Source organism: Bubalus bubalis, chromosome 14 (assembly GCF_019923935.1).
Source record: "Bubalus bubalis isolate 160015118507 breed Murrah chromosome 14, NDDB_SH_1, whole genome shotgun sequence".
Taxonomy (NCBI): Eukaryota; Metazoa; Chordata; class Mammalia; order Artiodactyla; family Bovidae; genus Bubalus; species Bubalus bubalis.
Window position 1 is genome coordinate 41232777 of NC_059170.1, and position 18449 is coordinate 41251225.

At 47.7% G+C, this 18449-nt stretch overlaps 1 protein-coding gene and 1 long non-coding RNA gene across 2 annotated transcripts; one reads left to right on the top strand and one right to left on the bottom strand.

Annotated features, from left to right (window-relative positions):
* The first annotated feature begins 1193 nt into the window (after window positions 1-1193).
* On the top strand, window positions 1194-9634 carry VSX1 (visual system homeobox 1). The gene is made up of 5 exons (XM_006041710.4): window positions 1194-1815; window positions 4133-4211; window positions 4787-4910; window positions 7357-7537; window positions 8859-9634. Exons 1-5 carry the CDS (start codon window positions 1392-1394, stop codon window positions 9146-9148), a joined length of 1098 nt encoding a protein of 365 aa, XP_006041772.2. The 5' UTR covers window positions 1194-1391; the 3' UTR covers window positions 9149-9634.
* LOC112578799 lies at window positions 8983-11923 on the bottom strand. Its single transcript, XR_006544564.1, has 5 exons — window positions 11572-11923; window positions 10884-11113; window positions 9633-9803; window positions 9204-9265; window positions 8983-9125 (listed from the first exon to the last, which is right to left on the bottom strand). It is a non-coding gene; the product is annotated as an uncharacterized LOC112578799 (long non-coding RNA).
* Between the last annotated feature and the right edge of the window lie 6526 nt (window positions 11924-18449).

The window sequence follows — 18449 nt, forward strand, 5'->3', positions numbered from 1 at the left end:
GGTTTTGCTAATCTCAGGAACAGCTTGCGAGGGGGAGATTTGGGTCTTCTTTTAATAATGAAAAGTTAATGCGCAGCCTCTTGTAATTATCTTTATCGGAAGCCCCTCGCTTAATCCTGGGGTTTGCAGAAGACCCATCCGGGGGCGCAGAATTTGCCGGGTGTAGCTCCAGCTCGGGATCCTTCTCGGCTCCGGTAGTCCCGGCTCCGGCTCGGCTCGGCTCGAGCTCGGGCTCGGCTCAGGCTACACCGCCCGGTGCGCGCAGAGACCCACCGGGCGCCCACGCTGTGCTGGGAGAGCTGCCGCACCCCTCGCTGAGCGCGCACCCGCCGCTCGCCCTCTCAAGGGCTGCACTGAGAGGTTCGGCTTCCCAGATCCCGGGTTTGAGAAGGATGGACTCCGAGCAATTCGGGTTGGGTAGGCTCGGATTTTCTGAGTGGGAACCAGGAGAGGTTTACCCACGTGCTGCATTTCGAGACAGCGTTAACAAATACGGGCGCTTCACGTGAAAATCAGGCTTTCTTCGAAAAATTATAAAATCTGACAATAATTTGCTAGCTTCTGTGTAGGGTGAGTCCCAGTAGACATGCCCTATTTTCCAACTTACCTTCCCCATTTAGGGCTTGCCAGATAATATACTGGTATATACTTGTAATTTTAAAACTCACTGTTCATCTGAAATTTCGATTTCACTGGGCCTCCTGTAATGCAATTTGCTAAACGTGGCTTCCTTGCCCTGCCCGGGCCAGTCCGCTCAGGCCTGTCTCTACTTCTCCAGCTCCCGTGAATTTTGCGACCTCGGACAGTCCGGCGGCTAGAGCGCTGGGGTGGCTTTGGCTACAGGTGGAGTAGGCACGGATTAAATAAATGTTTTCCACTCCTTTCCCCTTGGGGATTTTCAGGGAAGGCCTTGGCTCAGGCGGTGGCATTGGAGGGCTGGCGGGGTTCATATTGGTGGTAGTAGGGAGAGTGTGGCTGGGAACAGAGTCTTGGTCTTAATGGGCGACTGGATGCGGGGAGGGCGGCTGCGCGCTGGGCCTCCACCGGGGAATCCACCCGGAAGGGGAGAGAAGACTCCGAAGGAATCTGGAACTTTCGGCGTTTAGAGGTTTAGGGAGGGGACGACTCGCGCCGAGAACCGCCGTGGGGTTGGTAGCGGGGACGACTGGAGAGGAGAGAGGGTGCTGATGGAGGGGACCGCAGCTGGGAGGGCGGCGACCGAAGGGAGGGGGGCAGGTGGCGTCCCCATGTCGCGGGGTCCCGGGCGTGACGCGTCCGCGCCGCCCTGATTGGAGCCCTCTGGGCGCCCGATTGTATAAAGCGCTTTCAGAGCTGCGCTCCCTCCGCGAAAGTGACAGACCAGAGGGCCCAGCCTCGCCGCCGGAGAAGCCATGACCGGCAGAGACGCGCTTTCCGACGGGCGTGCCAGAAGCAGAGCGCTGGTGCCCGGAGGCCCGTCCACCGGCTCGCGCCCCCGGGGCTTCGCCATCACCGACCTGCTGGGCCTGGAGGCCGAGCTGCCCGCACCTGAGGGCCCTGGGCCGGGATCTGGGTGCGAAGGCCCGGCAGCCGCGCCCCGCGCGGGCCCAGGGCTCGGAGGCTCCTGCCCGGCACGCGGAGCCCTTCCGTTGGGCCTCGGCCTCCTCTGCGGTTTCGGCGCGCAGCCCCCTGCGGCTGCCCGGGCACCCTGCCTGCTCCTCGCCGACATGCCCTTCCTGCCTCCCGAGGGGCCTGAGCCCCTCGCCCCGCGCTTCCCCGGCCGCCCACCGCCCTCGGCCGCCTGCCAGAAACGCAGCGAGAGCGTGTCGACGTCCGGTAAGGAGGCCAGTCCGCGCCCCTACTGTCTCTTCCCTCGGCTCGGGTGGGCAGAGTGACACTCTGGCGCCCTGTCGGGCCCCACCCCAGTCCCCCAGATCTACAGAAGTGGGGACCCCAGAGCGTAGCCGCGCCGGGAGGCTCATTCTTGCACCCGCACCCTCTGCCCCCGCCCCGGCCTCTCCTCTGGGCTTGGTCGCCGCCACCCCGCGGACACCAACACCCGATCCGGACCCGCCCTGGGGTCTCGGCGACTCAGCCTGCGGGGGACACTTGCCGCCACGCGGGGCTCGGCCTCTGGGTGCCGCAGGGGTCGGGAAACCTGGGTGGGCCTGCCTCGTTCAGCAGCGGCATGGAACCCGGTACCCGCCGGCTCCAGGAGGGATTAGACGAATTGATTGACGGATTGACAGGCCCTTGATAAGCGCGGGGCGGAGGCCTGGGTCTGTCCTCCTCCGGGTGCTGAAGAGCGAGTTTGGGCACCCCGCTTCTCCCTTACTCCCCGCACCGAAGAAGCGAGCTCGCCCATCTTACGGCAGCTGTGCCCAGATCCTCAGAGAAGTCGGTACGGACTGTGGGGGAAAGCGGGGAGCAGTGGAAATCGACAAAGACAGGACGGAGAAGTCGAGAGGTTTGAGGCATGGGGGAAGAGAGCGGAGAATTTCAGCAGAGTTCGAGGGAGAACAGCTATGTGATAGTAAACCGCAGAGCTGAGCATCCAGGCGGCTGAATGCAGAAACTGCGCTGGTCTCCAACTGCTGATAAAAGGAAGCAGGCGCGGTCAGCAGACACGCACTCTGAGAGGACTTTATTTCATGAGTGTCTACTAGGTGCCAAGTTGCTTTGGTCCTGTCCGGCTCTTTGAGACCTGATGGACGGTAGTCCGCCAGGCTTCTCTGTCCATGGGATTCTCCAGGCAGGGATACTGGAGTGAGTTGCCATGCCCTCCTCCAGGGGATCTTCCCGACCCAGGGATGGAACCTGCATCTCTTGTGTCTCCAGCATTGGCAGGGGGGTTCATTACCACCAGTATCTAGCAAATAACCGCCCCCTCCATTAGTTGTCTCACTAAAAATGCAGGCACCGATTTCATACTGTGGATTTTTTTTCCCTATGAGGACCCATAAAGCTAAGGCAAAATACAACCACATCCTAGCCAATGAGAGTATTTCTCAAGACCAAGACCAGTACTGTCTTGTGGAAACGTCAGGTGACTGCGAGTGTAATGAAAGTTTCTTAGAGCCACAATAAAAAGGAAAATAAATAGGTGAAACAGATTTAAATACTATGTCTCATTTAATCTAATACCTACAAAATATTGTCATTTTATGTGTTACCGATATAAGAGTTATTAATATTTTACTCTGGAGGGGGGTCTATTGTCTTCAGTCCATTGGATATTTCATGCTCACAGCTGGTCTCAATTTAGACTGGCTCCATAACCTTATGTATTTAATTATATCAGATTGGACAGCACAGATAGTATAATATCATAATCCAATTTTCTGGTGAACTCATTGATGTAGGAGTAAAACTGATATTATTTGACTACTTTTGCTTTTATTAATTTACATTTAGTATTTTGAAACATATATGCTTTTTAACAACAAACCTGACCATAGTTTGGTCTTCTAAACTTTCTTTCAGCCTAAATCTTTCAATATAATGGATTTCAAAAGATAAAGCATAGTGGAGTGGGTTCTTAAAATTTTTGATGCACATCTGTGAATCATCTGGGCACCCTTGCCAAGAATGAGTTTCCCAGGTCCCACTTTCAGAGATTTGAAATTGGTACAGCAGGGCAGGGGGCCAACTCTGAGGAGGGTTTTGATGTCACAAACCTCAGTCTTCCCCTTGAGAAGTGTTGGCGTAATGGCTAAGATGAGGAACGTGAGATGGAAGCAGAAGGAAGGGTATGAATTTGGAAGCTGAAGGGAACAGGAAATGCAATTAGTGTTCAAGTAGCTTAGTGTTCCACACACATCTGGGGTTTGAATCCCAACTTCACGTTGACAACCTTTGTGATCTTGGACAAGTTAATCTCTCTGTGCCTTGGCTTCCTCCTCTGTAAAAAGAGAATAATAATAGCAGCTGTCATGGAGTTTTTTAATTTATGAAGAATAATGTTGATATGCATGGGCAGTCGGCTAAGTGCAGCACTTGGAATACATCATCAGATGTGAAAACTATGATCTTGTCTTGTTAAATATTCACATCCCCGACAAGTTCATAGCTTCAATCCTCAAATTAAAATCCAGAGGGCAAAATGAAAAATGTGCTCACCTCTAAAGTCCTCTTCCTCTCCCTGTGCTAACAGATGAGGACAGCCCTTCTGAAGACAGGAGTGACCGGAAGGCATCCCCGGCCCCCAGCAAAAGGAAGAAGAGGAGGCACAGGTACTAAGATCCCACATGGCATTCCCCACCCCACCTTCCTTGAGACCCTGTGCCTGAGAAGGTCTGGTCCTGCCTTGGGGCGGCATGGGAAAGGACACAGTAGCCATCTGGGAATGTAATTCTGCCATTCCTGGGCGCTGCAGGTCAGCCTTTGTAGCATTTTACTAATGATGATGATGATTTTAAAAAGTTTTTTGCCACACCATGTGGGATCTTGGTTCCTCAACCAGAAATGGAACCCCCTGCATTGGAAGCAGAGTCTTAACCACAAGACTGCCAGAGCACTTTGAGCACAGCACTGTTAGACTCTGGAACATTTTGAAGACACAATTTTGTGGGCCCTTAAGATAGGTCTTCTTAAAATGAGTTGCTGGAATTTATTGAGGAGAGAAAAAAGGACCTAAAGAGCTCTGTTTTGCTTGAACCAAACTATGGACTTCCCAGAGGCTACTCATTTGGAGACAGGGCACCCAGCTCTCATGAGGTGGGCAGAGGTGGGGAGCAGGCACGGGGTCCTCTGAGGCTGGGAAGCCTGGCCGCCTCCTGTGGTCATGTGCCCATGTGCCTCCCTGCAGGACCGTTTTCACTGCCCACCAACTGGAAGAGCTGGAGAAGGCCTTCAGTGAGGCCCACTACCCTGATGTGTATGCCCGGGAAATGCTGGCCGTGAAGACTGAACTCCCCGAAGACCGAATACAGGTGCAGGGGCCCCCTCTCCTCCCAAAGACACCCAGAGACCACGCTGTTCTCACACGCAGCGAGTCAGCCCACAGCCACCTCTAAACAGCCCCTCCGTCTACAAACTGAGGGTCACTTAGATGCCAGAGTCTTCCTTTGTGTTCATTTAGAGAGGATGACCCCTGTAGCTGCCCAGCCTTTTTACCTTTTATTAAATCATTCTTAAAAATTATACAATTTGTGCCACATCTAGAAATTATGTAAAGATATCAATGAAAAAAATGACTATCCATCCACGGCGAGCCTCAAAGAAACCAGTGTAAGTAGCTGATGAGGACTTTCTGCACACCAGCCCCATGCCATATACACACTTGGCCCTGAAATACACACTCACACGCACACAGAAGACTGGTCTTTGTCTTCACGTTAAGCCATCCTATGTCTGACTGCACATTGTCTCCAAGTCAGAAGACATGCCACTCACTCCTTTTTTTAAGTTTTAATTAAAAAATATATTTATTTACTTTAATTGGTGGATAATTACTTTATAATACTGTGGTGGTTTTTGCTATACATCGACATGAATCAGCCATGGGTGTACATGTGTTCTCCCATTCTGAAGCCCCCTCCCACCTCCCTCCCCACCCCATCCCTCTGGGTTGTCCCAGAGCACTGGCTTTGGGTGCCCTGCTTCATGCATCAAACTTACACTGGTCATTTATTTTACATATGATAATGTACATGTTTCAGTGTTATTCTCTCATATCATCCCACCCTCGCCTTCTCCCTATAGTCCAGTAGTCTGTTCTTTACAGCTGTGTCTCTTTTGCTGCCTTGCATATAGGATTGTCATTACCATCTTTCTAAATTCCATATATACATGTTAATATACCGTATTGGTGTTTTTCTTTTTTCCCCCCTATTTTCTTTTATTTATTTATTTATTTTTTACTTTACAATATTGTATTGGTTTTGCCATACATCAACATGCATCCGCCATGGGTGTACACGTGTTCCCCATCCTGAACCCCCCCTCCCACCTCTCTCCCCATACCATCCCTCTGGGTCATCCCAGTGCACCATCCCCAAGCTTCCTATATCCTGCATCGAACCTGGACTGGCGATTCATTTCTTATATGATATTATACATGTTTTAATGCCATTGTCCCAAATCATCCCCCCCTCCCTGTCCCACAGAGTCCAAAAGACTGTTCTATACATCTGTGTCTCTCTTGCTGTCTCACATACAGGGTTGTCATTACCATCTTTGTAATTTCCATATATATGTGTTAGTATACTGTATTGGTGTTTTTCTTTCTGGCTTACTTCACTCTGTATAATAGGCTCCAGTTTCATCCACCTCATTAGAACGGATTCAAATGTATTCTTTTTAATGGCTGAGTAATACTCCATTGTGTATATGTACCACAGCTTTCTTATTCATTCATCTGCTGATAGACATCTAGGTTGCTTCCATGTCCTGGTTATTATAAACAGTGCTGCGATGAACATTGGGGTACACGTGTGTCTTTCAATTCTGGTTTCCTTGGTGTGTGTGCCCAGTAGTAGGATTGCAGGGTCATAAGGCAGTTCTATTTCCCGTTTTTTAAGGAATCTCCACACTGTTCTCCATAGTGGCTGTACTAGTTTGCATTCCCACCAACAGTGTAAGAGGGTTCCCTTTTCTCCACACCTTCTCCAGCATTTATTACTTGTAGACTTTTGGACTGCAGCCATTCTGACTGGCGTGAAATGGTACCTCATTGTGGTTTTGATTTGCATTTCTCTGATAATGAGTGATGTTTTCTTTTGTCTATTAGCCACCTGTATGTCTTCTTTGGAGAAATGTCTATTTAGTTCTTTGGCTCACTTTTTGATTGGGTTGTTTGTTTTTCTAGTTTTGAGCTGCATGAGCTGCTTGTATATTTTGGAGATTAGTTCTTTGTCAGTTGTTTCATTTGCTATTATCTTCTCCCATTCTGAAGGCTGCCTTTTTACCTTGCTTATAGTATCCTTCATTGTGTAAAATCTTTTACATTTAATTAGGTCCCTATTGTTTATTTTTGTTTTTATTTCCATTACTCTGGGAGGTGGGTCATAGAAGATCTTGCTGTGATTTATGTCAGAGTCACTCACTCTTTTTAAACAATATTTGACACTAATCTTTTGTTAAGATAAAACAATCCAACAACTGAGGTTAGAAGGGACCATTGCTTGGTGAACATTCCCATCAGAGTAAAAATTGGCTTCTTTGCACAGTGTGGGATACTCTGATTTTGTCTTGTCATCCTTGACTCCATGGAAACTTTGGTAGAAATTGATCCGGATCACCTAGCACTACCAGTCCTGTGAGCTGTGAGACAGGCCAGGTGCTCCCAGAGAGGGTAGCTGGCCCTTGCACCCCTCTGTGCTGGGGAGGGGGTCTCCTCCTATAAGCCTCTCTGCTTCCCCTCCCACCTCAATCTAGGTCTGGTTTCAAAACCGGAGGGCCAAGTGGCGGAAGCGAGAGAAGCGCTGGGGCGGCAGCAGCGTGATGGCCGAATACGGGCTCTACGGGGCGATGGTGCGCCACTGCATCCCGCTGCCTGACTCCGTCCTGGGCTCTGGGGAGGGCGGCCTGCTGGGCTCCTGCGCACCCTGGCTCCTGGGTAAGGAAGAGGGCCTTGTGGCCGTGCTGCACAGGCAATGTCCGGGGTCCCTATGATTGGAGGGCCACTGCCAAGCCAAACAGTGTAATTTACTCTGATTTTTAATTAATTACAAGGCCTGGACTCTGATCGGTTGCCTTTTCATTGGAACTGTGTAGGCAGTGTGTGGACAGGTCCAGTCAGGCCCTGGTTCTCTGAGTGGAATGATACACATTCATTACATGAAATATGTATTTCCAGTGTTGAGTGCTGTCAACCACACAGTTCAGAGCTCATGGCAATAGGAAGCAAGATGGTGCAGGCAGTGAACCTACAGGCCGTTAACCACATGCACCCTGGACTCCGGAGGTCTGGTTCTCTGTCCCGGTTCAGCTGATAACAACCTGCGATGTAGCTGTTCTGTCCCCTAGTTTTTGTGCTAGAACTGTCTGCTCTGTTGGAGTTCAAGCTTTGAGGCTGGAAGTTCTGAGAAGCAGGCATCCTTACTGGTCTGTTGGCTATTACCGGAGAACCATGGGCTTGGAGAAATGAGTTATAGACAGCATCCAGGCAAATTAGGTGGAGGAAAACACAAGGCAGAAAGTTAGGATTAGGGGGATGCTCGCAGGGGGCCGATTTTAGGCTGGGGAGGAGGAGGGTTTTTGTTCAGTGAAACTTTTTTGAACTCCTACCCACCTGAAACTATGCTGGGACTGAAGATATCAAGTTATCTTTGCCCTCAAGAACTGGAGAGCCTGAGAGGGAGCACTGGGCAGATCACCCGGCCCACCCCTCCTAGCTTACATGAGCAGGTGGGGTGAGCTTACTGAGTCTGCAGGTCTGCAGCCTTACAGGAAAGTGGGCCTCGGGTTGCCAGACACCTGACTTTTTGAGAGAAGCTGGACATCTGGCTTTTGATGTAAATCTTTTGATTTTAAAATCTTGCCAACAAACTTTAAAATAAAAATTTAAAAACCACCATGTCATCCAAATAAGGCATTTTCCCTGGCTGTGCCCAGTGTACAAACCCTAATGTTGAGAGTTACCTACAAGACTCTCTGGTAGGCCCCAGACGGGCACCAGCAATGGAAATTCTAATGGGATTTAGAGAGCAATGACAAGGAAGAAATTTTACTTAATTGCTATATTTAAAGATTGGAGAAGGAAATGGCAACCCACTCCAGTATTCTTGCCTGGAGAACCCCATAGACAGAGGAGCCTGGTAGGCTACAGTCTATGGGGTCACAAAGAGTCGGACACGACTGAGTGACTAAGCACATATTTAAAGATATCTGTTTTTATTTATTTTCTTCCTCTTCTTCTTTTTTTTTTTTTTTGCCAGGGATGCATAAAAAATCTGCAGGGACAATAAGGAAAGCAGAAAGTGAAGAAAAGCTGGCAGGACTCTGGGGCTCTGACCGCCTCAAGGAAGGTTCTAGCCCCCGTCAGGCGGGACCCCAGAGGGGCTTGGAGGAAGGCAGTCCTGTGAGCAGTGTGGAAGACGTGGTCATTGATCTCTCCAGCTCCACACGCCAGGAGACTGATAGAGCACAGCAGGGGGTCGGGGCCCAAGGACGTCCAGACTCTGAGGGGCTGGAGGGGCTCCAACCTGGGAAGGAGGGGGCCTTATGAGACCCTAGGCCTCTACCTGCAACACGCAAAGGCTGGAAATGTGCGCATTCCTCACCAGCATTTTTCAGAAGACAAACGTTGTCCAAGACAAATGCTCTCAGCTGGATTTTCTTCTTCCTGTGTCAGGATAAAATGCAATGTCACTTGCTTTAAGAAGACAAATGGTGACTCTTGGAACATTCCACTGCATTCTAGAATGGAAATCATTCCTTGAAGGCACGTGAATCAATTAATTAGATCTAACACTTGCATTCTCTTCTGTAGGTAGAACTTGAGGAGGGAGGATTTCAAGCCCCAAACGCATTCTCACTGCCAGACATTCTGAGGTTTGGTTCAGTAGACTGTGTGGATTCATAGGCTAAGTATGCTGTCTTTACACTGAATCAAAAAATACAAAAGTATTTAATCTACAGAGAATCATATATCTTCATAAATAGTGAAGACCTTGTGCAGCCCCCATATGATTGAAATATGATATTCTTACCTTGAACTTGGCTTTAGACATTTCCATTTTCTTGTTAGACAATGCTTCTGTGTCCCTCTGAGCGTCATTTGATTGGGTCTGTGCGTCTTGGAACAGTTCCTCCAAGGAAGCCCTCTCTCCCTTCCCTTCTGATACACAGCAGGGAACCATTTCTGAACAACTGCTGAATATCTATAAACAGTGTTTTAAGATCAGATCAGGCTTCTCGGTTTTTTAAAATTTATGTTTGAGAGCACTTTAGAGACTTGATTTCGTGAATGTTTCCTTGCCTCTATTTCCTTCCTTTATTTATTATTTAAAAATAAACGTTTTATGGTTTGCTCGGTTCTCATGCACCCACTCTGTCCACATGTTCATCTATTGCCACCCTGATCAAGGGCATCCCCATTTTCTGTCCCAAACTTTATGCCTGAAGCCTTCATGCTTGGCTGCAGCTCTTACCCAGTGTTGCTCTGTAAACTCCTATAAGGCAGTGGCTGTATCTAAGTCCTTTTTTTTTTAAAAAAAAAGGAAAACTTTTTATATTGAAGTATACTCAATTAACAATGTTGTAAAAGTTCCAGGTACACAGCAGAGCAACTCAACCATATATTATACATGTATCCATTCTCCCCCAAAGTCCCCTCCCATCCAGGCTGCCATGTAACATTGAGCAGAGTTTCCTGTGCCATAGAGTAGGACCTTGTTGGTTATCCATTTTTAAATATAGCAGTGTGTACATGTTGATTTCAATCCACCTGCAATGCAGGAGACCACCTGCAATGCAGAGACACAGGTTTGATCCCTGGGTGGGGAAGATCCCTTGGAGAAGGAACTGGCACCCCACTCCAGTATTCTTGCCTGGGAAATCCGGTGGAGAGAGGAGCCTGTTCGGCTACGGTCCATGGGGTCGCAAGAGTTGGACACAACTTAATGACTAAACCACCCTCACCACATGTCAATCTCAAATTCCTTAACTATCCCCTTCCCTCCAGTCCTTTCTGAGTTCAGAGTCCAGACAGAGCTTGCGGCTCACTGATGGGGAAGCTGAAGGGGAAAACGTGCCCCCCAGCCCCCCGAAGAGGCAGAGAGGAAGGAGGGTGGGGACCTTCTACAGGTGACTTCCCCCAGGAATGGGTGCAGCACCCCTCAGGCCGGACATGGCTCTTTAGTCTCTGCAGATGAGAAAACAGAGCCTCTTCCCTGTGGCCTCTTTTCTCATGCTGAGCTTCTCCCAGACTACTGTGGAAATTAAATGTCACCTATCCTTACCGTCGCAGCAGCAAACCACAAGCCCCACTTTCTCTCATTCATTCTGGCACCTGGAGATCTCGCTCGAAGCCTGGGCCTGATGGTGGGAGGGCTGTTGTGAGGAGAATCTGGAAGTTGATTTCTCTGCCTCCCACTGGACTCACAGAGCAGGCCCCAAGTGACACGGCCACACTTAATCCATTCCGTCTCCTGCCTCCAGCCAGGTCTCGGATTCTTGCCTCCATCTCCTCCTAGTTTATCCAGAATTGAGTTTGAGGGAGAGAGCTAGTAACCTGTGCAATTTATATATATCCCATTCATAAAATAACATATTATGCAGCTACTAAAAATAACGAGGCATATTTCTGTGGAAACATGTTCATGAAATGTTACTGAGTGGAAAAACTCCTAAATGAATCCCCCAAAGGATACAAGTAGAAAAAAATAGGTAAAGCAGAATAAAAATGCAATAAAGAAACTTAACTGGCATAAAAACGATACAGATAGTGGACAAATTTCTAGGCAAAATTACCTAAAGGAGGAGAAGGCAGGTAGAAGCAAAAGAGAAAGGTCCTAGAGACAGTAATAGAGGCCATTTAAAAAGCATATAAGAACACGGGTGTCGCAGTTTTTTTCAGTCATGGAATGGGAATCATAATAGAACACCCTTGTTCGGAAGAGAACGGAAAGATGTGAATAAAGTGCGTACCTCGGTTTCCAGCATGGCAGAGGAAGAGAAAAATAAATATTGACTATTGTTGCCACTGTTACTGGCACTCCTCTTAGTCTTCAAGGCTCAAGGAAAATACTTGTCATCATCATTAGGTAACAACATGGGACCCAATAAATAACTCATGGGATACAGGTCGGAGCACCGTGCAAAGAGCTGTTAAGAGCCCCAGGGGCAACGGCTTAACTCCACTCAGTGTCTGCGGGCGCAGGAGAGGGACGTGCCCAACACGGAGAAACGTGCCTTGCCTGGTGAACTTGAACCTGGGCTGGGCCTTCCAGCAGCTGGAGGACGCAGGCAGGGTCTGTCCTGACACCTTCGCCTTTCCTCCTGGCTTTCCCCGCTCCAGAAAGCCACCGGGCACGCCGCAGGCCTCCTCACTTCCCATTGGTCAGAATTACTGTCACTCTTAGGTCTAAACCAATCGTGAGTCAAGGGGGCAGAATTTCTCCTTTGGCTTAGGCCAGAAATTCACTGCTGGAGAAGGACATGGCAACTCACTCCAGTACTCTTGCCTGGAAAATCCCATGGACGGAGGGGCCTGGTAGGCTGCAGTCCATGGGGTCGCGAAGAGTCGGACACGACTGAGCGACTTCACTTCATTTTTCACTTTCACTTTCATGCATTGGAGCAGGAAATGGCAACCTACCCCAGTATTCTTGCCTGGAGAATCCTAGGGACAGAGGAGCCTGGTGGCTGCTGTCTATGGGGTCGCACAGAGTCGGACACGACTGAAGTGACTTAGCAGCAGCAGCAGAAATTCACTGCAAGGAGATCCAACCAGTCCATCCTAAAGGAAGTCAGTCCTGAATATTCACTGGAAGGACTGATGCTGAAGCTGAAGCTCCTATGCTTTGGCCACCTGATGTGAAGAACAGCCTCACTGGAAAAGACCCTGATGCTGGGAATTATTGAAGGTGGGAGGAGAAGGGGACAGTGGATGAGATGGTTGGATGGCATCACTGACTCAATGGACATGAGTTTGAGTAAACTCTGGGAGTTGGTGATAGACAGGGAGGCCTGGTGTGCTGCAGTCCATGGGGTTGCAGAGTCGGACATGACTGAGCAACTGAACTGAACTGAACTGAACTTAAAAATTCACCTGTGGTCCCCAAGCTCCTCTTGCCCTGAAACTAAGTATCACTGGGCTTCTCCCAGCAAAGAAGAAAAAGGAGTGGCCGCTGACCAGCCAAGGGTCAGGCTGGCCACAGGCAGGATGTGAAATAATGTAAGTGACACTTAAAAAAGAAAGCAGATGAAAATCCTTTGAAATGTTCAGAGCGTTTATCTTTGGATCATGGGTTAATGGATACTTCTTCTTTTCATATTTTCTATGTTTTGTAAACTTACGTAAAAATAAAACAGTTAATATGAATAATATTAAAATGCTAATTCCTCTTTCTTGATTTAGGGCTAAGTATACACAGGACAAGAATCTCATTTAAAAAACAGTGAAAACATTTTATGATACAGAGTCCATATTTTGCCTGCATCTCTTGTTGGGTCGATACAAGTGCCAAGTTGATAGGAAGCACATGGTCCCTTTAAACTCTCATTCAAATCATGCAGCCAATGGGAATCTGACCACTGACAGTAGGAAGGAATTGTTCCCAGCTTTCAAAATTGCTTGCCAGCTGAAATTTTGGCTGTAAAAGCCTAAAAAGGAGATTTTAAAAAATTATAATATTAGCAAGGTCCATTTGGATGGATTCCTACTATGAACCAGTGTCACCCTGGCTGCCTTTTGGTGACAGGAGCAGTCCATTAGTGCATGAGAAACATGTATGACCCCAGGAGATATTTTCAGAAATGACGGAAGAACAAGATATGGCAATCAGCGTTATTTCTGTGGGTTCACCAGTATAAATACAATTAACTATTGTTCTCGGTGGTCTACAAATCATGTCCGTATTGTCTTTTTTGATTCTCATAACAGGTGAGAAACTGAGCTGCAGAAATATTAAGTGAACTTGCTAAGCTGATTCTCAATTTCTAGGGCTCAGGGACAGAAGAGCTAAGTCACCCTTAAAGCAGATGGAGGTGGTGATTTGCTCGGCCACACATGAGCCCTGCCTGAAGCTGTCTGCTCAAGCCGGAGAGCAGACAGACTGAAGAGCAGGGAGAACAAACATGTGCAGATACAGAGGTGGCAAGGCTGGCCACCAAGGAAAGCAGTCACTTTATGTTTTAAAATAGTTATTTGGCTACACCAGGTCTCAGTTGTGGCATGTGGGGTCTAGTTCCTTGACCAAGGATTGAAGTTCAGAATCTTAGCCACTGAACCACCAGGAAAGCCCTGAAAGCGTTCACTTTTTGATACATTATTGGGACAATTGTTTATCCAAACGGGGAAAAATGAAACGGACCTAAGTTTCATGCCTTATAGGAAAATATGTCCAGATGAATCAGACAAACATGAAAGGCAGAACTATGGAGCTTTTAGAGGTCTGGGTGTAGAAGATGCTTCAGTTGCCCCAAAGCGGTGGTTGAAAACAACAACTTTATTTTGCTCACAGTTTCATGGGTCTTTTTACAGCATGAGGCTTACCAAGCCTCAGCTTCTCTTTCCATCCATCTATCATTTCATCTCTCTGTCCACACATTAGATACATTTTTCTGAACCATTTGAGAGGAAGCTGTTATCTCTGTTTTTCCAGCATTTATTGAGATATAATTGACATATGCCATTGTGTAAGTTTGAGGTATACAATATGATGATTTGATACACGTGTAACTTGGGAAATGTAATAAGGTTAGTTAAACCATCCACGTGGTTACTATTTTGTTGTTGTTATGAACATTAAACCTCTAGTCTCATAGCATCTTTGAGATACACAATACAACACTGTTACCTATAGTCACTGTGCTATAGTCATTACAGCCCCAGAATATATTGATCTTGGAACTAAAAGTCTTTAAACTTTGACTAACATCTTCCTATTTCCCCCATTTCTCTGCCACCTGTCCACTACCATCCTACTCTCCATTTCTGTAAGTTTGATATTTTTAGATTCTGCACAAGCCAGATCATACCTTGTCCCACCTTCTCTGTCTGACTTGTTTCACTTAGCAAAATTCCTTCAAGGTCCATCCATGTTGTTGCAGATAGTAAGATTTCTTTTCTTTCTTTCTTTGGGCTGCAACGAGTGGCATGTGGGATCTTACTTAGTTCCCTGACCAGGGATTGAACCAGAACTCCCTGCAATGGAAGTGTGGAGTGTTAACCACTGGAGGACTGCCAGGGAAGTTCCTGGATTTTCTTACTTTTTAATAGTGATTAGCATGCCACTGCACACACACACACACTACACACACTACATCTTTATCCATTCACCTGCCAGTGGACACTTACATTGTTTTCATACCTTGACTCTTGTGGATGAGGCTGCAGTGAACATGGGAGGTGTGGATAACTTTTCCAGACAGTGAGTTTTATCTCCTTTGGATAAATATCCAGAATTGGAATTGCCTGATCATATGGTAGTTCCATTTTTAATTTTTTTGAAGACCTCCCCATGTTTTCCATAGTGGCTGTTCAGTTCAGTTCAGTTCAGTTCAATCACTCAGTCGTGTCCTAATCTTTTTGACCCCATGGACTGCAGCACGCCAGGCTTCTCTGTCCATTGCCAACTCCTGGAGTTTACTCAAACTCATGTCCATGGAGTCGGTGATGCCTTCCAACCATCTCATACTCTGTTATCCCCTTTTCCTCCCGCCTTCAATCATTCCCAGCATCAGGGTCTTTTCAAATGAGTCAGTTCTTTGCATCAGGTGACCAAAGTATTGGAGTTTCAGCTTTAGCATCAGTCCTTCCAATAAATATTCAGGACTGATCTCCTTTAGGATGGACTGGCTGGATATCCTTGCAGTCCAAGGGACTCTCAAGAGTCTTCTTCAATACCACAGTTCAAAAGCATCAATTCTTCGGAGCTCTGCTTTCTTTGTACCTACCCCTTTATCTCTTGATACTGTGTGTATTTTTTAAGAATAAGGACATTCTCTTACATAACCTGAGTAGTTATCAACTTCAGAAAACTTGAGTACAATACTTGAAATCTCAATACAAAATTCTAAACCTGAGTAGAATACAGTACTCTGAATACAACACTTTTATCCAACACAAATACAGAGTTAATTAGATACAATATCAAATACTGGATTAAATACAGTGCTCTCATTTGAATACAAAGCTATTATTTAGTGCCTTTATCTAGTATTGATTACAATATTCTAAATCTGAATACAAGACTTTTATCCACCTCTTTGCTCACATTCCAGTTCTGCCAACTGACAACAATGACCTCCACAGATCCTTTCTTTTCCATCCAGGATCCAGTCCAGAGTCTCACATTGCATCTAACTATCATGTCCTTCATGACATGATGTCCTTCTGCAGCCTTTCTTTGTCTTTTGTGACATAGACATTTTTTAAAAGAAATTATTTATTTGACTGCACCAGGTCTTGGTTGTGGCATGTAAGAACTACTTCTCTGACCATGGATCAAACCCCGGCCCCCTGCATTGGGTTTTTGGAGTCTTAGCTACTGGACCACCAGGGAAGTCCCAGCATTGATATTTTTGAAGAACACGGATCAATTATTTTACAGGATATCCCCTCAATCTAGGTCTGCCTAATGTTCCTTCATGATGAGATTTCAGGTTATCCATTTTTGGTGGGAACAGCACTGAAGTGAGCATCTTCAAGGACTGAAAGGCTGACTCTGAGCAGAGAGTGAGAGACAGGAAGCCAGGGACTCCCAAGTTACCTTCTGGACAGCTTCCCGTGTGATTGAATTTTTAATAGGGACATATCGAGCTTCCCTGCCAATTCAGGAGATGTAAGAGATGCAAGGTCGATCCCTGGATTGGGAAGATCCCCTGGAGGAGGGCATGGCAATCTGCTCCAGTATTCTTGCCTGGAGAATCCCATGGACAAAGGAGCCTCCCAGGCTACAGTCCATAGGAACGCAGAGTCGGACATGACTGAAGCAACTTAGTACACATCATCGATGCAGTTTTTTAGCGTAAGAGAAAGGTACTACTGGAGGGCACCTAGTTTGGAGGTAAGCAGGCAGCCTAATCATCTTCTGAATCCTTTGAGTAGGCCAAGACTCAGTATTTAGGAAAGCTTCCTTTCTGCCCAGTAGCGAAAACCACTCTCCTCCCTCACCCCTGGCATTTACAGACTCTTGCAGCTGCTGTCCTGGGAGCCTGCTAAATGCTCAGAAGACCCCAGAAGGTCGAGAGTCCTGCCTTCTGTTTGCTCTATTTTTCTATATTCCTGCTGGGCATGTAACGGCAGCCAGCAAACCCAGGGCTGTGGATCTGATCTTGCTTTGGGTATTCTTAGGGCCTCACTGTGGAAGCTAAGCAGGGGCTGCAAAGGTTTCAGAATCCTGGGAATGGGCTCAAGGATTTTGTCCTGTGTACAACCCTAGGGTGACCTCTCTCAGAGAATTACTGGGAAACTCTCTGTTTTCCAATCTTAACTTCTGCTTACCCAGACCCTATTCACGGGATTTTATCAGGGAGCCCACCTGGAGAAGGGCATGGCAACCCACTACAGTATTCTTGCCTGGAGAACACCCATGGGCAGAGGAGGCTGGCCGGCTACAGTCCGAGGAGTCGCAAAGAGTCGAACACGACTTAGGGACTAACACGAACCAGAGCGCTCACAGGGTGTTCCAAACCCTGTTTGGGTGAAGATCACCTTCAGCCACACCCTCTAATGCTGCGAAAGTTTTCTCCTCTGGGGAATTTCTCATGCAGCTGTATTCAGCCCAAACAAGCATGCCATGTCCTGGTCACCACTGACAGTCCCTGTTAGTGGTCGCCCCATGCTCGTGTAGGGCTCCCTGATGACACAAAGAGTGCAACAACTTCCGGAGAGAATGCACGGAAGAGTGTGTTGTGCTCTTTCCTATACCTGTAACCTGGCTGGGGAGAGCAGAACTGCACCCATGTCATCTGAGCTCAAGGCCCAGATGCAAGACTTCTCTTCCAGGAGCATCTTACATTAAGGCTTCCTCTGGAGTTATCTTGGAGAAGGCAATGGCACCCCACTCCAGTACTCTTACCTGGAAAATCCCATGGATGGAGGAGCCTGGTAGGCTGCAGTCCAGGGGGTTGCTGGGAGTCAGACACGACTGAGCGACTTCCTTTTCACTTTTCACTTTCATGCATTGGAGAAGGAAATGGCAACCCACTCCAGTGTTCTTGCTTGGAGAATCCCAGGGATGGGGGAGCCTGGTGGGCTGCCGTCTATGGGGTCGCACAGAGTCGGACACGACTGAAGTGACTTAGCACTGGAGTTATCTGTCAACAGGGAACCGTAGAGACCAATGGCTTTGTTCTGACTTCTTTGGACCCTCTCCACTTAAAAATTCATCCAAGGCCGACTGCCTTCTTGCTCTTTCCATCAAAATGAATGGGTAAAGAAATCCTCACAGGAGCTTCCCTGGTGGTCCAGTGGCTAAGACTCTGCACTTCCAATGCAGGGGGCCCGGGTTTGATCCCTAATCAGGGAGCTAGATCCCACATCACGAATAACACGGTGGTGCCACGTGTTGGCAAGACTGTGGCTGTGCTTGGGCCTGAGTTGAGAGTCTGACTCCGTTTTGTCAGGCAACTGACAAAACAACTGACAACTGCTCCTAGGCCACCCTCGGGCTGCACAGTGTAGCAAGGGGGAATCCTAGTTCCCCCAGCCAGGCATCCAAGCAGTGCCTCCTGCGTTGGGACCCCTGTGTTGGGACCATGGAGTCTTAACCCTTGGACTGCTAGGGAAGTCCCACAAGTCTGATCCATCTAAATGCACAGGTTGAACACATCTGTGTAGAGAAATTTCTGTTTTTCTA